This window comes from Podarcis muralis, chromosome 11 (genome assembly GCF_964188315.1).
Source record: "Podarcis muralis chromosome 11, rPodMur119.hap1.1, whole genome shotgun sequence".
Classification (NCBI taxonomy): domain Eukaryota; kingdom Metazoa; phylum Chordata; class Lepidosauria; order Squamata; family Lacertidae; genus Podarcis; species Podarcis muralis.
The window spans coordinates 63,387,571-63,410,471 of NC_135665.1; the positions used below are offsets into that span (position 1 = coordinate 63,387,571).

The 22,901-nt window shown below is 46.8% G+C and overlaps 1 protein-coding gene across 1 annotated transcript; it reads right to left on the reverse strand.

The window, feature by feature from the left end:
• Positions 1–468: 468 nt before the first annotated feature.
• LOC114606615 (aquaporin-3) lies at positions 469–17,193 on the reverse strand. Its single transcript, XM_028749053.2, has 6 exons — positions 17,010–17,193; positions 5,739–5,865; positions 4,982–5,119; positions 3,884–4,002; positions 3,530–3,747; positions 469–2,515 (listed from the first exon to the last, which is right to left on the reverse strand). The coding sequence occupies exons 1-6, from the start codon at positions 17,115–17,117 to the stop codon at positions 2,329–2,331; spliced, it is 897 nt and encodes a 298-aa protein (XP_028604886.1). The 5' UTR covers positions 17,118–17,193; the 3' UTR covers positions 469–2,328.
• Between the last annotated feature and the right edge of the window lie 5,708 nt (positions 17,194–22,901).

The window sequence follows — 22,901 nt, forward strand, 5'->3', positions numbered from 1 at the left end:
TCCCTTGATCTAGATGCTATACTCCTATTGATGCAGCCCAGAATTGCATTGGCTTTTTTAGCTGCCGCGTCACACTGTTGGCTCATGTCAAGTTTGTGGTCAACCAAGACTCCTAGATCCTTTTCATATGTGCTGCTCTCAAGCCAGGTGTCACCCATCTTGTATTTGTGCCTCTCATGTCTATGTCTATGTCTCATCCAAAAAACAAGGCCAGAGACAATTAAAAAATCCACCCGGACAGAAATTTTACTCCTGAAAAAGAGGGTGTGTCCTGGAAAAAGAGGACGTATGGCAACCCTAAGAAAGCAGCAATGTATCTGTTGATCAGTCGATCTCACCAGACCTCTGGGATCTAGTAGCACAGGGTTGTTGTTGTTGTTTTAAATTCTGCTGGGAATTTTTATTTATTTTTGCATTTCCCAACTTTTATTACTGACCAACTGAAAAAGGAAACCCCAAAGACTGTAATTAGACAATTTATATATGCATTTATTTTTTATTAAAAAAACAAAGAAGACAAATTGGAAATACATTACAAATGGTGTAGACATGACAAATTGTATTGGAGCAACACGGCGGACTGCAACTCTGCATCAAATCGGGTTGGGTGGAAAGCACACGCCTGATGTTTTTTTTACCTTTCCCTACAGGAAGGAATTCCCCCCGCAAGAGGGGCGATGTTCCGATCCAAGGAATGCCGTGCATTATTTAAAATCACGATTGAAAATATTTTAGCAACACCTGGTTGCCTCATAAATTGGAATCATGCAACAAAACGACAGCGTTAGGGTGAGAGGAAGCCCAGTTCTGACCACCTCCAAAGCGTTCCTAACAGGTAATATCGCTCTGCTTTGCTAAACGGAGAAGGTCTCCCATGTTGGGTCCTGCGGGGGGTGCCTCTGTGTCATAGGCATGAATGCTAAGTGGAGTCACTTAGGAATCAGGTTCGAATCCTGGCATCTCCAGCTAAGGCTGGGAATGTGTCCTGGAAAGCTGCTGCCAATCAGTGAAGACAATTGGTGGATGGACCAATGAGCTGGCTTTCCAGGTTCCTGGCAGGGGCGGACTTTGGTAATATGGTGCCCTGAGCGAGGACAACATTTGGCAGCCCCCCCCCCCCCAAAAAAAATTATTATTTTCACAATAATTTGTTATTTATTTATTGTTATTTTGTGGCCTCTCGGCTAAGCTCCCTGTGCAAGGAAACTGCTGGCACCACCATAAATTCAGCACCGTTCCAGGCACCATTTTATCCCAACATTTTCTGCAACGAGTGCCTAGGGTGGAATTAGTGTTTATCGCAATAAAAGACCACAAGAGAGTGAAGGGCCTTTATGCTTCTTGATTTCAAGCGTGTAGAATTGTAGCCAGCATGAATGGAGCTGAAAACTTGCTAACTAGGGATATGTGTAAAGGGGCGCACATATATATATATATATAACACCCTGAAGTAAAAACTCAATTTACATGCTCTCTCTCGCTCTCTCTAACACACACACACATTTTTCAAAGCCCGGACGCTGTGACAGAACATAACAAGGCATTACATTTTTATATTTACAAAGCTTGATGCGGCAAAGAGCCTCTCTAATGAATCTTGCACCCTATGAAAACCAACATTTCCCTCAGGTTCCCCCAACCCCTCGTCTTTTTTATTCCGTTGACGTTCCAGGCAGTGGTTTCTTGTGCCCATCGCAAAAAGGAGCTCGAAATCACTCCTGCCTGTGAAATCTTTCCTCTGCTATAGCTTGTTCTGAGGAAAAGATTGTCCAGGCAAGGTCCATAACCCCACCTGGGCAGCCAGGAGGTGACACCAGCCCTGCAGAGATTTGTCCCGTGAAGGAACAGGCAGCATTGGTATAATACTCTTCCTAACTCTAACCCACCTGGTCGCCCCAAATCTATTTAGAAAGGTGTTCCCACATCAATATGTGCTTGCATGCATCTTGCCAAAGTGAGGTTAGGAGTTGTTGGTACTTGGGAAAAGTAGGATTCAGGCTGCGAAGGCCTTAACGCTTTAATGACTTCCGTGACACACGCTATTCCCCAGTGTAGCCAGAGTGAGGCCCCAAATCCTCAAGCTTACAGCATACTTTGCAAAGCAAATGAACCAAGGGTGGCGTAGCAATTGGGGAAAGCAGAGGAAAAGTGGGGGGGGGATGGGGGTAGGGAGAAGAAATTCCTAACTGTGTGTCTTGTTCTCTTCTTGCTCTCTTCTTTTTGGTTCTATCAGTCCTTTGTTTATTTTTTTTGGTTTTTTGGTTGGTTTTTGTAACAAAAAAAAGTCCATTGGCACACCAAGGGGTGGTCGCGCTTCTGCAGGGAGCCTCAAACATTGTCCCTCTGCTTCACCTTGGACAGCTTGACGGCTTCCTCCTCGTCGCATTCGTGTTGGTGAAGGTGGTGCTGAGGCGGTTCGTCATGGCAACCGATCATCAGCTGGTAGACCAGGACGCCGGCCGTGGCTCCGAGGAAAGGAGCCACGATGGGGATCCACCACCAGCCCCTGCCAGTCCTGTGAGAGGCAAACACAAGGAAATGGATGGGTGAGATAGGAAGGTCGGCCAATCTGGCATGTCCGGGTTGTGTGCTTCTCCTCTTTATTCTATCCAAAATTGCCTCAAGGCCCATTTCTCCTCTCAGAAGAGACTGCCTGTCCCATCCCAGGAAGCACTCCCCATCCGGTGACAGCCTCTCCTGTTAGTAATTTCCCCTAAAAGTAGACCTGAGGTCCAAGGACACCTGGAATTCAGCTTCATGTCTCCCCGTTATCAAAAAATTAGGAAATATCACTCTAACTCAACCATCCTCTATGGAGCAATCCCAAACTCCTCCCTCTCACAATGGCAGCTGGTACGTGAGACTCCATGGATGGTGTCAACCTCGAAAATATCTCTCAGGAGGTCAGCCAAGGACTTGCTTGCAATTAAATTGTCCTCAGATCCTTCCTAGGCGCATAGACCAGGACTATGTCTTGACAGGGATATTGAGCCTCGGATACTAACTTTCCATCATTAAAGGCTCCTCCAAATTTTAGGAAGGCAGATCAAAGTCCAAAAGCCACCCATAAAAGTCTCCAGTTGCTGTCAGTGTGTCCCAGTAAAAAAAAACACCCAAAAACCACTGAAAGTGCTTGAGCTTCAGATGCCTCCCCAAAGTTGTGGACTACAATTCCCATCATCCGTGACTGCTGGCTATGCTAGGTGGGGCTGATCAGACCTGGAGTCCGAAACTGCTGGAGGGCAGCTATTTATGTGATAGCACCTCCAAAACACCAGCCTTTGTAACAATAGCAGTTGTGATGTTCCCAAGCCAGAGTTCATTATTACAAGCTCCCTGTTCATGAATGGAAATTTAAATGAAAACAAACGCAAGTCTCGTTGATGACGTTTTCTGCAAGGATGAAGAACCAGCCCTCCAGCTCTTACGTGCCTAGGCTACCATGGGCAAGGCCAGGGATGGTGGGAGTTGTAGTCTAGCAACCTCTGGAGGACCACCCATGATCTACTGTGAAGGCACATCAACTTACGTGAAAACCTCTGAGCCCCAGCCAGCAATGGCAGTGAAGAGACGAGGTCCAAAGTCTCGAGCCGGGTTGACGGCATATCCAGAGTTGAAGCCCATGGATGTTCCAATGACCAAGATGACAAAGCCAACGGTGAAAGCTTCCAGTCCTTTGGGGACTGGGTTGTTGTGGGGGTCCACGATAGCCAAGACGCACACGAGCAGGGCTGCTGTGCCGATGAACTGAGAAGGAGAAGGGGAAGGAGGAAGAGATGAGAATCTGGTCTTCCTCCGCCTCAAAATGTCTCCCTGTTGCACTTCTTACAGCATTCGGGCTCTTTTGGCTCGGAATGCCTTACAAAAGCCCTCCCATTCTTACCTGGTCAAAAAATCCATTGACGGGGGTCAAGTGCTTTGAAGGGTAAGTAGCAAATATCCCTGCAGTGGCGTTTTCACCGGTGACTAATAGCTGGTCCCCACCAAAATCCCAAATAGCATCTAGAAAAAAAGGAAACAAAGTAGACATCTCATCAAAGCCTTGCCACCATTCCCAGTTTCTTTATATCATAAATATATGGAGAAGATTATTCTTACTCTTGAGGGGGGATATATCAGTAGATAGGGTACAGCATAGATGGGGATCCTGTGCTCCCCCAAAGGGTTGGTTTTTTAAAAATTATTTGTTTTTAAGAAACAAAGCTGGCTATTGGGGGGGGGGGGCGGGAATCATCACACACACCCAAGAAGTTGTTGGACTACAACTCCCATCATCCCTTGGTCAGGCTGGCTGGGGTTAGTGGGAATTGGAATGCAACAGGACCACAGGAAATTCCCCATCCCTGAATCCCAGTGCACTAACTGGGGGGACTCTAGGCAAAGACTCAACATTAAAGGCAACAGGACCTCAACGTGTATTCCTTCAGCTCAGTTGCAGCTGCTCTTGATTCCCTCATTCTAATGTTGAGGTCTGTAAGGTTCTATGGAAACTGGGTTATTCCCCCACTAGGGCCAAGATCTAAACACCGTTCACTTTGCATGCCCACCAAAGGAAAGAGGAGCTCCACCAGAGGAGACCAGAGGAGAAATGATGCAAAATACCGCATTTTTTGCTCTATAAGACACACTTTTTCGCTCCTAAAAAGTAGGGGGAAATGTGTGTGCGTCTTATGGAGTGAATGCAGGCTGCACAGCTATCCCAGAAGCCAGAACAGCAAGAGGGATCGCTGTGCAGGATTCAGAATATTTTTTTTCTTGTTTTCCTCCTCCGAAAACTAGGTGCGTCTCATGGTCTGGTCATCTTATAGAGCGAAAAATATGGCAATTCCTGCCCCCGAATTAAACTGCCATGTCCTAAAACTCTTATGAAGGAACTGTGTTAATTTCAAGTCCCCATTACTATTCCAGATCTAGGTCAGAAGGAAAGGCAGGTTCCAGAGGCTCAGGAAGACATGCTCAACCCATGCGCTTGCTCACTTACCATGGTACAAGCCGAAGACGATACCCGCTCCCAGGAATGCCCCGATGGTTTGTGCTAAGGAATAAATAGGCAGCTTGAGCCAAGGTTCCCGGGCCATAAGGCACATGGCGAAGGTGACAGCAGGGTTCAAATGGGCACCTGTGGAAAAATGCCATGGTTAGGGTGCTTGTTTTGTTTCCAGGCATGCATAAGATGGAGAGGGCTTTGCACGGCAGAGAGCTGGGCTAGGTGACCCCTCCAACTGTACAATTCTATGGTTCTAAGGCTGCTCATATTACTGGGGATATCTCATAGGTGGTGCAACCCTCCAAGGATCAGGGATCCTTCTCGTGACATGACTAAACGTGTCAAAGTCTTGACGCAAAGGTTGCTTCTTGGAAAGAGGACAAGTTTGTTTCAGGGTAATGCAAAGCTGGAGCAAGTTTAATTTATGTCTAATTTAAACCACTTAAACCCCTGCCTCAATTATGCAAAGTAAGCTACTGCGCAAGAGTTCTCTCATCACACATGACTTAAATTTAAATGCATGTCTGCTTTAATATTAGATAAATTCATGTTAAGTCCATATCCTGTGAAGTTTCCTCCCAAGTAAGTGAGCCTACGGCTGCAGCCTTCAAGTGCTGCTCTCAGTTCCTGGAAGGCACAGGGAATACCTACTCACAGACAGTAAGATTCAGGCGGACCTAAATTCCACAATAGGAGGTCCTTAGTCAACTGTGGCCAAATCTGTGTCCTATCATAAAGTTCAGGCACATACCAGAGATCTGCCCAGCGATCAGAATTCCAAGAGTCACAGCAAAGCCAAAAGCCAGGTTGATGGTCAGGAACTGTCCGTTTTTTCCACCGCTGAGTACAGACTGGGCCACTGAACCACAACCAAACACCTGAAAGGAGAAAAAAAAAATCCTGGTCAAATCTAGTTTGGTAGATCACATCCTCTCGCAGCTCCAAAGTATAACTTTGCTTTATGAAAGCCGTCCATTGATTTCCCTTTCTATTCTTCAGGCATTCTAAGAGGTGATCCTGCTGCAGATGTTCACTAACCACATTCTCAGGTGTAAAACCTTCCGTCCTAAACTGAGCTTAGGAAAACCCAGTTTAGAGTGTTTACAGCGGAAGTTGGTTGTGCACAGCACTGATTGGCGGGAAGCAGTGATGTCACTAACTCATGCCTTCTGTCCTGGAGCAGTTTTTCAAAATGTAAACTGTTGGCTCTGATTTCGTTGGGGGATTTGCGTAGTTGCTGTTTTTGTTTTGTTTTTTAAAATGCTTATAAGTGGTGTTTTAAAAATGATGAAGGAAGGGCAGCCCACCTGTAACATGCAGGTGGGGCAAGACAGTCTATTGAATTAGCTGATGGTTTGCTGGCTAGCGCAACTTTTGCAAACTTGGAATGAAGGCAGGCTGAAGATTTAAAATCAAAACCAAACCAAGATTCCTTTTTTCTTTTTTTTCTTTTTTGCATCTATGCACTACAAAAAGTGCCATAAGAGAAGTTGATCTCTCACATGGATTTAAATATATTGTTGATCTTGTTGTTTTGATTAGTAGCCTGTAGGTTAGATCTAGAGCTATGGATTTAAATATCCTCCAAAATATCACAATTCAGAAATAGAAAAACTTTTGTGTCAATCTGCTGAGCCACGAATCATGCAGATCTTCACAAATCCAATCATTTTAGGGTACTTCCAGACACTTATGTATTGAGCATTCACCTTAACTTGTTTGTGGGGAAATCAGAGAAGTTCTGCTTAATGTCTCTACTTTCAGGGAGGCTAGACAATGTTGCCTCCTCAGTCCCACTGAAAGCACCAGGGGGAAAACCACAGAACATCCAAGAACTGCAGCCTGGCTCAGCTTGGAGTGAATTATCATTCTGCCACATTATCGCACAACCCACATGGCAGGTGGGCTTCAACAGCTGCTGACAACAGAATCGACGGCCGGGTATAAAACAAAGATATATTCACTGGGCACACAGGAATCAGCCTGATATTTGAGACACAGAATCCGGCCATCTGATTGGCACACATGCCATATACATTAGCAAAGCTACCAATCCAAATATCTCAAGATGGACAGTAGAATAACCAAGCAACAGAGCTGCATTTCTTCAGGCTGCAGAATTCCACTTTTCTTGCTGCACAGTTTCGATTAGCTTGGCACAGAATGTGGACTTTAGTGATTTTGAAGTACGCTGTATGCACAGCATAGTGGATAAGTTTATCAGCGGGCCTACAGAAAAGAACTTTTATTTGTGCATTATGCAAGCTAGTCCTCTGTTTGCCCTTATGATTAGGGTTCCTCCCCTTCCTTAAACAGACAAAGTGGTTTTCCCCTCCTCTCTGTTTTTCTGCTCCTTGTCGGTCGCAAAGAGCTCTGAAGGGTTATTTGTCCTTCAACTTTGTCCTATGGCCTCTGAATCAGTATAGGACAAACACACACACACACACACACACAAAAGTCTTTGCAGTGTGTATGTTCGACTAGCCCAGAAAGAATGTTATCGCCCAAAGTCACAACCTCCCTGCGAGGGAGGTCAAGGTGACGAAGCATGAAGTGCAAACAGCCTTTGCAAACCAACCTTAACCGCAGAAACAGGGGCCGATTCAAAGCTTCCGGGAAAACTGGATTCTTTTGAACAATGAAACCTGGCTCAGTCGGAGTTGCTCAAGGCTTTTGTCAAATCTTGAGGCTCTGAGACCTTGAATGAGAGAACGGCCTCACATAGTGGAAGGTGAGAGATGGAGATTAAAAGGAGTGACTGACAGGCCACAAACCCCCGCATTTCTTGAAACTTATTTCCTCCTGAGCCCAATGTTGCTAAGAGCCATAGCTGTCAACGTTTCCCTTTTTTTAAAGGGAAATTCCCTTATTCTGAATAGGATTCCTCGCAAGAAAAGGGAAAAGTTGACAGCTATGCTAAGAATTGATGCTTTTGCATTATGGTGCTGGAGGAGGCTCTGGAGAGTCCCAGGGACTGCAAGAAGATCAAACCTATCCATTCTGAAGGAAATCAGCCCTGAGTGCTCACTGGAAGGACAGATCCTGAAGCTGAGGCTCCAAGACTTTGGCCACCTCATGAGAAGAGAAGACTCCCTGGAAAAGACCCTGATGTTGGGGAAGATGGAGGGGGCAAGGAGAAGGGGACGACAGAGGACGAGATGGTGGGACAGTGTTCTCGAAGCTACCAGCATGAGTTTGGCCAAACTGCGGGAGGCAGTGGAAGACAGGAGTGCCTGGCGTGCTCTGGTCCAGGGGGTCATGAAGAGTCGGACACGACTAAACGACTAAGCAACAAAACATGCTAAGAGCTCACAGGAAACTTTTGTCCCAGAGTAGGGGTCAGCCCAGAGATTTACGGAGCCTGGGGTGCAAAGTCTAAATGGCACCCCAGATGGTGTGCCACCCATTTGCGCAATTTAGAGCACAATTTACCAGAGTGTTTTTCCATATAAAAAGCATTAGGAAGAGAACGGACAGCTCTCCTTCATCCACAATTCCACTTTCCCATGCAAGAGGTTTTTCATTTGCACCAACATTTCCTCCAGGAAAGCCCACTGTTTACTGCTGAATCATCACAGACATCAGTCGGGTTTTCTGAAGATTGACATTTGTTCCGATTCAGCAGCAAACATTGGGTTTTCCCTGGGAAAGCAGCAAGGCAAAGGAAAAACCTCTCATTCGGGACAAACAGAATAAAACATGGGCCACATGCAAGTGTGGAACAGCCCTCCGTGGTGATTGACAGGAGGACTGCCCAAGGGAGAGCGCCCCCATGGGGCAGATCCGTCTGTGTTTGCCTTTCTCCAGAGCTGCTCTTTTTGAAGAACAGCCAAGCCTGCTCTGATCACAACTCTCCTTTGTTGCAGTGCCTAAACAACAGCAAATACCAGCTAATGCTAATCCAACCTGCCAAAATCAGTCAGCTAGGCAATCCGTCACAAACACCCAGATAAAAACACGAAAGGCTGACATTTAAAGGAACAGAGGTTCTGAGCTCCTAGTGAGGAGATCCCTTCACACAAAGAGGAGGTGGGAGATCAGTTCACCTTCAAGTTTAAAAAGCTAGCGCCCTGGAACAAGAGGACTTTGCTTGCCACCGGTGATGGCTGCAACACACATTCTGCAAATCTCTGCTGGTGGCCAGTGTGTTGCGGCTGGAGAAGGCCATAGTTTAGTGGCAGAGCCTCTTCCTTGCATGCAGATGGTCGCAGGCTTAATCCCTGGCTTCGCCAAAGAGGCCTGGGAGAAAACCTTGCCCGAAAGCCCAGATAACTGCTGCCAGTCCGTGCAGACAATACTGAGCTAGATGGCGCAGCTCAGAAGAAGGCAGCTTATTGTGTTCTTCCTGTGCTGCTATGTTGCTCAAGTCTTTTCAGGAGGTGGGGCTTCGGTGCAAGTGAACAGAAGGGCAAACCTTTTCGGATTGGCTAAAAGAAAATCTCTTTTAAAGTAAGCAAATTTGAGTACAACTGGGAGTTTCTTTAACCTTTGGAAGAGGATGGGTTGGGAGAAAAACCTTCCAAGCCTGCCACCTGCACAATGCAATCTTCCCCAACCTGGTGCCCTCCAGGTGTATTTGATTACCGCTCCCAGGCTGGCTGAGGCTGATAGCATCCTCTCCAACATTTCTCCAGGGACAAGAGGGACGTCCTATTCCACACACCCACACACCCAACATTTCTTCAGTGAAAATAGGGACATTGAAAAGCAGGACTTTAAGGATGAAATCACAAACAGAGGCGGCTTCTGTAATTCTGGGATTGTCCCTCGAAATCAGGAAAGATGGAGGGTCTGGAGACCACCAGGATGGTTGAAGCTGTCATAGTGCATAGGATTTGGGGGCTAAATTGAGGGGAGAAAACTTCTCTGTGTGTGTGTGTGTGTGCGCGCGCGCGCTAATCTCTGCTCTTGAATGTGATGCCTCATTAATCTCTCTGTGACCACAGTAAAAAATCCAAATGGCCTGAGTATGAGCAAGTCTGGGATAAATCATATCATAAGAACATAAGGAGAGGATCCTACTGGATCAGGCCAATCGTATCCTGTTCCAACAGTAGCCAACCAGATGCCTGCAAGCACAAGAGCTCAATTTCCCCTCTTGTGGTTTCCAGAAACTGGCATTCGGAAGCATCGCTGCCTCCAACTTCCTCTGTGTTAGGAAGCCACCTTCAGATCACTGTCTTAACGACAAGCAGGGAAATCCCAGATGTTTGCCTTCCCTCTTTGAACTCTCCCCCCCCCCCCTTTAAAAAAACTTTCTTCCAGATGTCACTACAAAAGATCTGGACACTTTAGCAAAGGCAGGAAAAGAGAGCGGCGGATTAAGAAGCGACTTCCAGGCAGGACTTTATCCCTGCATCTGTTTCAGAAGCAAATAGTGTTCGCCACCAGAGAACAAAGTGAGGCATCTGGCAATGCAAACAGGCCAGCACCCCAAGATTTGAGGGGAGAAGAGGTTAGGGATCAGCTGCACAGCACAGGACCCTCAGAGAGGTGCAATATCATAAGTTCTACTGATGCGTAAGGTCTGCACCCTTGCAGTTGCAACTCAGCACAGCAAGTCCTGCAGAGAGCTGCACTGGTGTTCCCACGCAGGCACAGCTGCCCAAACAATGGATTCAAATGACAAAGAAGGAGATTTCGATTAAACATTGAGGAGAACTTTCTGGTGGCAAGGGCCGTTTGACAGTGGAACTGACCCGCTTGGAAGGTGGTGCGTTCATTTTAAAAACATTCAATTTCAAACAGAGGCTGGATGGCCCATCTGTCAGGGGTTCTTCAGCTAGGATTCCTCAGGCTCCCTTCCAACTCTACAAATCTGTGATTCTATAACTTTCTTATTGATGCAAATATCCAGCATAGTTGCATCCAGATCAAGATCACAGCAGAAGGCGACAAAATTTCAAGTTGTGCACGTAACGCTCTGGTTTGGCCTCACGCAACAAGGCGGCTTTTGCAACAGGACATATCTCCCTGCTGTTTTGCAAGTTTATGGCACTCTCGAAGTTGCCACTTTCTCTTTCCTTCCAGGGGTTTGGGTCCCATTTTATTGGGGCTGCTGTGTGTTCAGCTGCCCCGCCCTGTCGAGCCGGATGGGTGTGTACCAGCAGGTAGATAACAAGCCCTCCAGGTAGAGAGACCTTGCCCAACAGTTACTGCCTCTTGTGCAGATGTTTAAGAGCCTACTAGTCCCTGCTAAAGTTCATCTTCCTGTAGCTACTCCTTATATATTATTACTCATTTAAAAACACTCCGATGGAAGCAGTTTCCCTGTTGAAAGCAAATCCCTGGAGCATTCGCAGGGTGGACTGTTTCACCTGAAGGCTTTTGCAGGCTTCCTTTGCTCTAATGAAGATGTGATATGGATCTCGAATGATTGCAGGGCGTGTTGAGATTAATTTCTTAAACCTGGCACTGATGGAAGCGTTTTCTGAGAAGCAGGAATTCCCTAAGGCGTACAGGAGTGAAAGTTCTCACTGCAGAAAAAGCTGAAGTTCTCACTAAGGCTTTAAGAAACCCGAGTTGAGATTACCACACAGAGTTTTACACGTTTACTCAGAAGCGCCTCTGCATTGGTGGTGGAGGGGAACCTCTGCTTCTTAAGGAGGGTTTCCAGCAGGCAAAGTGCTTTTGCACTCAGCGCCTCCCTGCCTCCCACAAACCATCCCAGAGCGAGAGCCAGGTATTGTATTGAATTGAATTGAACTTTATTATTACAGCCACAGACCAGTTCCGGCTCACTTACAATATCAGGGAAATCATAAAACACAACAGGAATCCATTGAATTGCAATTGGGTATAACAAAGACAATTCAGATATAGCGGCAATTAAAAATATATATTAAATCTTGACCACTAAAATATAACCTATAAATGTCGTTTAAAACCTTAATCATTTTGGTAGGACAGCTTGTTCCCTGAGTTTTATGGCAGTCGCACAGAATTTGGCCACCCTTGGCGTGATCTCTAGATCCTTGGAGTTTTAGGCATTGAAGGTGGGACCCATTTGGAGATTTTTGTATTGAGACGAACTGCGAGTGAAGCCCTTTGCCTCCTGTCTCTGGGTGGAAATTGCAAGGATAATTTACCCCCAATAATCCTGTTCAGTCCTCTCCTGGTTCTGAGAGAGTTGAGATGCAGAAGGAGGTGAGGATACCCCTGGCCCTTGCCTTGCCTCTTCTTCCTCCTCTTCCTCCAGCTCTGAAGCTCCCCCTGCCTCCGACTCTTGCCTCCTGGCTGGCCCAGTTCCCCACAAACCACTGCCCCCCTCTTTCAAGCCAGGCTCCAGCCCCTCTTCCCCCAGAGTCCTGCCAATCCTAGACACACACCCCTTTTGGGGGCTCGTTGAGAGGAGCTCTGGGTTTGCGTCACCCAGGACATTCCCCTTACTGCTCCCATTGCACCCTCATCTGTGCAATGGGTCTAAATGGGTCTGTGGGGTGTGTTTTGCCCCTGCAAAATGGCTCTCAGGCTGTGAGCTTCCAGGGCGTCTCCCGGACTGTGTGCTCAGCGCCTGGTCCTGCTGCCTGCGAGGAACTGATAAAGAGAGCAACTGTGGCCTGATGGCTCCTCGAAACAAGCAGCTATGGGGGCCACCTGCTTGGCCCAGGGCGCCACACCCCACGGCCAGCCTCTTTCCCCCTCCTGCTCCTCAGCCCCACCTAGCTGGGCCCCTAGAGGAGGAGGAGGAACTTTGGCCCAAGGTATAAAAGGCTCCGGGTGCGGGTGGCACTGTGGGTTAAACCACAGAGCCTAGGGCTTGCTGATCAGAAGGTCGGCGGTTCGAATCCCCGCAACAGGGTGAGCTCCCGTTGCTCAGTCCCAGCTCCTGCCAACCTAGCAGTTCGAAAGCACATCAAAGTGCAAGTAGATAAATAGGTACCACTCCGGTGGGAAGGTAAACGGCGTTTCCGTGCGCTGCTCTGGTTTGCCAGAAGCGGCTTAGTCATGCTGGCCACATGACCCAGAGGCTGTACGCCGGCTCCCTCAGCCAATAAAGCGAGATGAGCGCCGCAACCCCAGAGTCGGCCACGATTGGACCTAATGGTCAGCCTGAAAGGAGCTCCAGCCTCAGCCCAGAAGGTTTACTCCAGCAGCCGAGAGAAGCTCCCAGTCCCAGCCCACAACCAGCCATCATAGTGCAGATCATCACCACTGCCTGGAGCAAAGTGGGTGTGAAGTGAATGAGCCAGGAAAATAGAGGGGGCACTGGGGGGTGGGAGGAAAGGCAGCTTTTAAATCTGTATTGGATCTGTGCATTGGTTGTGCTACCTCCTCTTATGATTTCAGTCTAAGATTGCAATCCTATGCATGCTTCCCTGGGAGGAAGCCCCACTGAACAGAGTGTGGCTTACGGTACTTCAGAGTAAACTGCCTCGGGTTGGACTCATAGCTGTCAACTTTTCCCTTTTCTTGCGAGGAATCCTATTCAGAATAAGGGAATTTCCCTTTAAAAAAGGGGAAAGTTGACAGCTATGGTTGGACTGTCCAATAATTAAAGTTGCACACATTTTCATGCATCCTAATAAACACTAGCATTTAAAATAATGCAGTTTTTAAAATAAATATTTACATTTAAAACAATACATTATGAAGGGGAATCTTTTGGCTAATTCATCCAGCTGTCTTTTCAGTCCCTGGAGAGGTCTTCCTAACTGATTAATGTAACCAACAAAGGCTGTGATCCTAACCCCATTTACCTGGAAGCAAGCCCCGCTGTTGAATTCAAAGGGATTTACTTCTAAGGAGACATGGTTTGGATTGCGCTCTCATCAATTAAATTTACAGCTCTGGTTTTTGCTCAGTTAAATCCTATAAGGGCTTCTCTGGCGTTCCGCCACGAAAGCTGAACTTGGGAACAGATCAGATGCCTTTCAGGACACTTTGAAAATGCTTCCTCGTTCCCAGCCCTCTGAAGGATCTCTTAACACACAGCTCCTCCCATTCCCTCTGAAGTCTGGGCATACATATAGAGAAATTATACACAGTGACTTCCCTCTTTAAGGCCATTTTAAAGGCTTCTCACGAAATCATTCGTTACCCCTTGCCTTTTCCATCCTTCTCGTCCCTCCGTTCCCCATGTCTGATCTCACATTACTGTGAAACTTTAAATTGTAACCTTTGCGGGGCAGGGGCCTGTCTGCTTGGGTTTTGTGTTTTTTTTTTTTTAAAAAAAAGTTATCCAGTCAATTGCCATGTACAAGATGGCCGATTTGCATGGGTGTAATAATAATAATAATAATAATAATAATAATAATAATAATAATAATAATAATATTTCTGCCCCGCCCATCTGGCTGGGTTTCCAACAAGACAGTGCAGTACAGTGGTGAGAGCTGGTGCCTGATGAAAATCGATTGCAGCCGGTAACAGATGGCTAAAATGGGAGGGGTAGGAGGGAGCTGTCAATGGGTTGAAAAATAAGAAGCTAGAAGATGGGAAAGGTGTAGTCAGGTCGCAGTGAAATGACAGGGGTTCTGCCACCGAGTTGTGCTACAACAGCCCGAGACCTCTGGCCTTCAGGAATTCAGCCCAGGGGTAGATAGAAGATAATTTTATTCTTAGCGCTTCTGGCCAGACATTCCTGTGCAGGATGGCTTGTTACTGAATAATACCCGGTGGTTGGTGGGAGCTGGCCGATGGGGGCGAATGGCAGGGTCCTGATAGCTGGGAATCTCTCTCCAGCTTTTGGAATGAGGTATGCATCACAGTTTGGTGAGCGCGACAACCCTCCAGCACATTGGAGGGTGAGGACAGAGGGAGCTGAAAGGAGGAATTTGAAGCTGAAATGGGCAGCAGCTCTCCAGTATTTGAGATCTCTTCTAGCCCTCCCTAGAGATCCCAGGAGTTCGATTGGGGAGCTTCCTCAATGTTGGACCTTCTGTAAATTGAACAGTTAAGTGCCGAGGTACCAGCAGCAAGTAAGGCCAACTATCCCTTCTTCCAAAATAAAACCCATTCAGACCGATCTCACATTCCCAGCAGAGAGGCAAAGCAGTCAACTGGGGCTATGATAATTGTGAACATTTGTGTCGACAATGGCAAGTCACACACACACACACACACACACACACAGAGCTGAAAACACCCACCACACCCAACAGTGAAAGCCAACAGCACTGACCACACAACCCACACACATCGGGGTCCTTCGGACAACCTATTTCCACAGAATCCCCATCTCTAGACAATTCCAGGCTGCCGCTCTTTTCAGGTGGGTTTTCAGTCACCTGCCAGCAAATTAACATCGTGCCATTTGAGCAAAACAAGTCCAATTCCCGCAAAAAAGGTAAGTTTTTTGGAGGCGAGGGAAGGGAAGGGAGGGAAATGCGCTGGAAGGCACAGGATGACGCTCACTTAATGCAACAATGTCTAACCTCCCTGCAAACATTTCAGAACAAATGCTCCCTCAACGGCTGATGCCGTATCACCTCTCCACCCAGCAGGTTTTGGGCAAGCAAATCAGGAGGAATGCTCAAGGAGCAGGTCATCTGGAAGCCACTTCTCTGATTTTTTTTATAATTTTAAAACAGGGATGCAGCTAAGCAACAGCTCCCAGATGCGGATGCTTATAATCTTGGGGAGCCTTTGCATTGAAAAACTGCTGAGCGGTTTCTGCAATGGTATTTCCCTCTTTCACAGCGGCAAACTTAAAAGAAGAAGTTATTTTTAAAAAACAACAAAACAAACCCATATATATTCTGTGTTTCAGGCTATGTACACATCATACATTTAAAGCACATGTAAGCCACACTTTCCCCCTCCCAAGAATGCAAGGATCTGTAGTTTATTTCTTCACAGGGCTACATTTCTCAGCACCCTTAACAAACTACACTTCCTAGGATTCTTTTGGGGGGGTTGTTTGGTTTTGGGGGGGTGCAGGTTCTGACAGTATAGCTGCCTCGTGCATTTTGGAAGAGAAAGAGCCAAGCTGGGCTATTGCAGGTTACAGGTGAGATTTACATAGGTAAAGGTAAAGGGACCCCTGACCATTAGGTCCAGTTGTGACCAACTCTGGGGTTGCAGCGCTCATCTCGCTTTATTGGCCGGGGGAGCCGGCATACAGCTTCCAGGTCATGTGGCCAGCATGACTAAGCCGCTTCTGGCGAACCAGAGCAGCGCACAGAAACGCCGTTTACCTTTCCGCCAGAGTGGTACCTATTTATCTACTTGCACTTTGATGTACTTTCGAACTGGGCAAGCACTTGGGGTTCTTTCACTTACGATGCAGAGCAAAGCATAATTTTGCCACTGAAGGCTTGCTCAACTGCTGGTGTTGGCACCCTCAAAAAGTGGGGGCCACTTTCACAGTTTAAGTGCACACCTAAAACTGCCTCTACCAACCTCGTGGCCTCCAGTTGTTTCAAACTCTGTGCTGCTTACAGTTGTAGTCCAAAACCCCTGGAGGGCACCAGGTTGGCAAAGTCACTTAGACTCGGTTCTCAATCTGTGAAACGGGATTTTATGAGGAGGGCATACCTTACAAGGCTATTGTGAAAACGAGACATTGCTCCTAAGAATATTAACTGTAGAATTCTGCTTGTGAATTCATGCGCTGGGGGGAGAGATTACAGGGTACATTGAAAAAAATGCAAACTTGCCTGCAGTTCTATCTTTTTGGAGAGTCCATTTGGCTGGCTGTGTGAACATACAGGCTTTCAGGTTACACAGAACGCTTCAAGACTGTTTGCTGCCGTTCTGTGTAACTCAAAATCTTTCCTGTTCCAAGACATTTTGACCTTTGAAAGTGTTTTATTTCCAAATCCTCCCTAGCTTCTGAAAACAATCCCCTCCACCAGGACACAAGGAAAGGGGAATTTCTGTTGCTAAACATCCCATTAAAAGCAGTTGTGCAGAAGCAAGAGTTGTGCCAAACCCTTTTTAACCTCTGAGGATCACCACTCAACAAACTATCCCACAACTTTTATGAGAAGATGAATCTGGACTCTTACGTCTGTGCAATACAATAAATCCAAAACTTCTCCTGTCTCCCAAGCCCATTGCTCCCCCAAAATCTACTTACCACCAGGATCAAGGTTCCCAGACACTCAGCCAGGGCCTGACGGATAAGTCTATTCCTGATCCGCAGCCTCAAGCCGATGGCTGAGAGAAGGTCCTTCTGCCGTCCCATGATCTCTGCCTTGTCTCTTCTCCGCTTTGTGTCAAGTTGAGCAAGAGTCCCTCTCCAAGCTTGGCTCTCTGTAGCTCTTGAGCAGACCTGCCTCGCCTTATAAACGTGCAGAAAGGGAGAGGAATCCTGGACACACCTCCCCTGAAAAACTCCGCCCTCACCAACTTATCTTCAACTGCAATTTCTCCCACTCCTTCTTCCTTTTTTTCTTGACAGCGTAAGGCTGAGTGGGCGGTTTTGCTAGCTCTTCTGCTCCACCCCCTCCAGTAGTATTACTCATGTGCAGTTAAAACCACAACCCAACTGATTCAACTCATTCCACCAGTGGCACTGCGTTTGCCAACCTGGCGCCCTCCAGATCAAGGGAAATAATAATAATAATAATAATAATAATAATAATAATAATAATAATAATTTATTTGTACCCTCCCATCTGGCTGGGCTTCCCCAGCCACTCTGGGCGGCTTCCAACAAAGATTAAAAATACATTAAAATGTCACACATGAAAAACCTCCCTAAACAGGGCTGCCTTCAGATGTCTTCTAAATGTCAGGTAGTTGTTTATTTCCTTGACATCTGATGGGAAGGCGTTCCACAGGGTGGGTGCCACCACCGAGAAGGCCCTCTGCCTGGTTCCCTGTAGCTTTGCTTCTCACAGTGAGGGAAACGCCAGAAAGCCCTCGGTGCTGGACCTCAGTGTCCAGGCAGAACGATGGGGGTGGAGACGCTCTTTCAGGTATACTGGGCTGAGGCCGTTTAGGGCTTTAAAGGTCAGCACCAACACTTTGAATTGTTGTCAGAAATGTACAGGGAGCCAATGTAGGTCTTTCAGGACCGGTGTTATATGGTCTCGGTGTCTGCTCTATTCTGTCTTGTTCAGACCCCACCTGGAGTCCTGTGCCCAGTTCCGGGCACCACAATTTAAGAAGGTTATTGACAAGCTGGAAGGTGTGCAGAGGAGGGAGATCAAGGTGATGAAGGGTCTGGAAACCAAGCCTTACGAGGAATGGTTAAAAGAGCTGGGTATGTTTAGCCTGGAAAAGAGGAGACCGATAGTTGACATGACAGCCATCTTCGAATATCTAAAGGGCTGTCATATGGAAGATGGAGCAAACCTGTTTTCTATTGCTCCCGAGGGTTGGACCCAAACCAATGGATTAAAGGCAAGAAAGGAGATTCTGACTAAATGGATTGTCAGAGCTGTTTGGCAGCAGAATGCTGTTGGGGGTTCCTTAGCTGTGATTTCTGCCTCGCAGGGAGTTGAACTAGATGGCCCTTTGTGTAAGGTTACCAGATTTTTTTCAATGAATCCGGGGACACTTTTCAACTGATGGGGACTGATTTGTGAATCCGGGGACTGTCCCTGGGAAACGGGGACATCTGGTAACCTTACCTTTGTGTCCCTTCCAAGTCTTCAATAATACGATTCTATTACCTGTTCCACGGCAAGATAAATAATTTTTGCTCTGTTCTTTGGAAAGGTTCTGCTCAGTAGCTCCAGGTAGTTCTGCTCAAATGCTCAGTAGCTCCAGGTAGATATCTCCTTCTGCCTGACACATTTTCAAAGGATTGCATCATCTTCCTTAGTGTTCAGGACCACAAACCAGATTCACGAGGGTGCAAATTAATCAAAGAATCATAGAGTCATAGAATTGTAGACACATCCCAGCTTGTCAACATCCTTCTTCAATTGTGGTGCCCAGAATTGGACACAGTACTACAGGTGAGGTCTGACCAAGGTACTATTACTTCCCTTGATCTGGACACTAGACTTCTGTTGATGCAGCCTAGAATAGCATTAGCTTTTTTGCTGCTGCATCACACTGTTGGCTCATGTTTAGCTTGTGGTCCACCAAGACCCCTAGATCCTTTCCACGTGTACTATTGGCAAGCAGATGCCTCTCATCTTATATTTGCACAGCTGGTTCTAAGTGTAGAACCTCACATTTGTCCCTGTTGAAATTCATTTTGTTAGTTTGGGCCCAGTTCACCAATCCATTAAGGTCATTTTGAACCCTGAATCTGTATTCTGCGGCATTAGCTACCCCTCCCAGTTTGGTGTCATCTGCAAATTTGATGTGCGTCCCCCTCAATTCCTTCATCCAGGTCATTTCTAAAGATGTTGCACAGCAATGTAAAAAGAGAGGAAGGGAACAGAAACTTAACCCCCTGGCTATTTTCTGTGTCATTTAAGCCGAGACTATGACCCAGAGCCTCTTCTGAATACAGTCAAACCTCAATTCCCAAACACCTTTGGCTCCCGATTGCCAAAAACCCAGAAGTAAATGCTCCGGTTTTCAAACGTTTTTTGGAAGCTGAACATCCGACACGGCTTCTGCTGAATAGAGAAAGCTTTTGCAACCAATCGGAAGCCGCAATTTGGTTGTCGAACATTTAAGAAGCCGAACGGGCTTCTGGAACGGATTACGTTCGACAACCGAGGTTTGACTGTATCAGAACATAATGGTTAATTATAAAGAACTTCTCTGTGCATGTACGGAGCTGGGAGCAGGTTTCCATATGTCTGGGATAAGAGGACAGAGAGCCTCAGCTGCAATTTCTGGCCCTCTGCAGCAGACTCCTAGCTATGTTCTCACCATAGGGAACTGCCAAGTCTGACAAGTCAGCAGGGCTGGGTTTTAGACAAGGGACATTCCCATCCCTGCTTGGAGAGGCTGGGAAACTGAACCTGAGACATTCGGCAAGCAAAGCAGGTGATCTGCCACGGAACTGCCATGTCGCTGCAAGGAGCTAGTGACATGGGCTCTGCTTCCAGAATTCCAGGTTCAAGACCCATGCAGGACTTCTGATGGTCTCTGGCTAGAAGTTCAAACTTTGGCACCAGATGATCTAAACTGGGCAGCTGTTTCATCACAGTTGACTGAACCTGCAGTAGTTGATGTTGGAGGGTTATCAATCTGTGGTATGTGGGTTTAGCTGAGGTTGGTTCATGGTCTTGTGTTGTGTGTTTGTGCGGGGCTGTTCTGCGAGTGGTACTTGACTGTCTTGGTTTGCATTGTCATGTCATTTCTGTTGTTTCTTCTTTCTCCTGTTGTTCACTGTATTTTCATCTTGGTTGTCGCTTGGTGGGACTGATGGTTGCCATTCTGGTGGAGGGTTAAGGTTCTCCAGTAGTTGAAGGGCTTCAGGTAAGTCGGTGGCCGTGTGCTGTGTTGTGTCAGTTGTTACAACGAGGTGAAAGGGGAAGCCCCATCGCTAGTTGATTCCTGCTTGTTGAAGACATTGGATCATAGCTGTCAACCTTTCCCTTTTCTTGCAAGGAATCCTATTCGGAATAAGGGAATTTCCCTTAAAAAACAGGACCCAGGGAGAAGAGTCGGTGGAAGAAGATTGGAAGAAATTTAAAGACTATTTACAGAAATACTGCAAAATTAATGAATGTTAGAATGATGTTGGATTGAAGTTAAGTGGTTTTCAGCAGTAATGTTATAAAGATGTGCAAAAATGGATTGTTAACAGGTTATAAAGTTATAATATATTATGATTAAAGATTAGGATAAAAACAAAGAGGGAAAGGATTTGCTGAACCAACTAATTCAACTGGATACAAAAAAGGGAGGTGTGAGGAGGTCTGGGGAACAAGCAAATGAAAGATAAGATACGGAAAGATTGAATTGTTTTTAACTGTTTTTACTTTGTATTTTTTCTTTTTCTTTTTTCTTTTTGTAATCTTTTGAAAACTTTAATAAAAATCTTTTTTTAAAAAAACGGGAAACGTTGACAGCTATGCATTGGATACATGGGCGTAGGTTTCCTCTATCGGTTTAGGGTCTCTTGCGATAAATCCTGAAAGGCCTGGATGGAGTTTTCTCCATATCGGAGGTTGGTTGAGTTTCTGAGGTTATTCCATATTTCAACTTTCTTTTTGTATCAGGCGAAGCACATGGTGATGTCTTGTGGAGGGGTGTTGGCTTTTGCCATGGGTCTTAGAGCTCTGTGTGCCCTTTCCAGATTGTCTCCTTCCAGTTTCAGGTTTGGGATTGTGGTGCCTTTTCTCTCTTTGAGGCTGGAATTTCTCAGAGCTGCCGAGAGTCTCAAACGATTTGTTGAGATGAGCAAAAGACAGGAGAAGAAGGAATGCTTTGTTACCCAACAGAGGTGTGCTTTTCCGTTTTGGCTGTTGACCCACAGGTGGCACTGAGCCACGAAAATACGAACAAGCATTCGAGGAGTTTGGCGGCTGTCCGTTACGCATCCAGTGCTTGCGTGCCTCCAGTTCTGACTCACTAAGGGCCCGATCCAGCCCAAGGCGTCCGTGGCTCATCACTGTAAATCAGCAACATGCAAAGCAGCAGCAAGTTGGTCCTGACTTTGCTGAGCACCTATAAATCATAGAATTGTAGAGCTGGAAGCATCATCCAGCCCAACTCCAATGCAGGAATCTCAACCAGGTCATCCATGGCAGGTGGCCACCCAACCTCTGCTTAAAAATCTTCCATGAAGAAGAGCCCACTACCTTCCAAAGGAGCCTGTTCCACTGTCAATAGGCTCTTGCCTTCAGAAAGTTCTTCCTGAAGCAAGTTAGGGCATTACCTTGCAGTGCAGATCTAAAGGTAAAGGGACCCCTGACCATTAGGTCCAGTCGTGGCCGACTCTGGGGTTGTGGCGCTCATCTCACTTTATTGGCCGAGGGAGCCGGCGTACAGCTTCCAGGTCATGTGGCCAGCATGACTAAGCCGCTTCTGGCGAACCAGAGCAGCGCACGGAAACGCTGTTTACCTTCCCGTCAGAGCAGTACCTATTTATCTACTTGCACTTTGAGGTGCTTTTGAGCTGCTAGGTTGGCAGGAGCAGGGACCGAGCAACGGGAGCTCACTCCATTGCGGGGATTCGAACCGTTGACCTTCTGATCGGCAAGTCCTAGGCTCTGTGGTTTAACTCACAGCACCACCCGCGTGCACATTTAATGCGCATCTGCTGCGCATGTATGTAAACTTGCTTGAGGACCTGAATGTAAGAAGGATGTCAGATCCCAAAAAGCGTCCATTTAGTCTGGCCTTTCTCTACTGTTTGGCTGCGGGAGGGCCCAATGGGGCCCTCCCAACTGTAGAATATTGAAAATTTGGGGGGGCCTCGCCCACCTGGCCGCATGTAGCTGGGACCCCTGCATGTGACCACTAGGAGGTTAGGTGAGTGACGGCTCCCACCACACCACCTGCTACTGAATAAAAATTAGTTTAAAATACGAATGCCTTTCTCCCAAGCTGTGGTCACAAACGAATCTCCTCTTATTCAAGCCCTGCTCCCAATGCGACTGAATCTGCAGTTCCTCTGAAATCTCACGCTGCAACACCACAAACACTTCAACATTTTTAAAAATGAATTCTTTAGAAGTTGTGGGTTTAGAGAATGATTGACTTGAACATTTAAGGCGGTTTTTGCTCCCTGGAGTGCATCAAATTCTGGCGTTCATCAATGCTAGGTGCACAATTTAGATATCCCTACAGAAACGAAGGCGGAAGATGTTTTTATATATAGGCTCTAACATATGTCAGAAGTAACTGTGTCCATTTGTTTCACATTATCTGAAAGCTAGTAGGCATCGCCATACCTTGTGGCAGTGAGTTCCACAAGTGCAGAGAAATGCACTGCACCGTAATCTGGTGCAGAGAAATCCAGTGGTGCATGGACAAGTTCTTCGAGAAGCCACATTCACATGTTGGAACCTGCCTAGGTTGCCAGGAGCGGAGACGCTACCATTTTCATTGGCCTGACTCAGTGCAATCTACCTCTCTTGGGGCAACTCTGAGCTGGGTGACTCAC

Bases quoted from the DNA above. Each gene is read 5' to 3' on its own strand.
- LOC114606615 (XM_028749053.2), bottom strand. From the start codon at position 17,117: ATGGGACGGCAGAAGGACCTTCTCTCAGCCATCGGCTTGAGGCTGCGG. The intron at 5,866-17,009 runs GTAAGTAGATTT...TTCTCCTTTCAG, and splicing joins TGGGAACCTTGATCCTGGTG to GTGTTTGGTTGTGGTTCAGT. The intron at 3,748-3,883 runs GTAAGAATGGGA...TCTCCTTCTCAG, and splicing joins TCAATGGATTTTTTGACCAG to TTCATCGGCACAGCAGCCCT.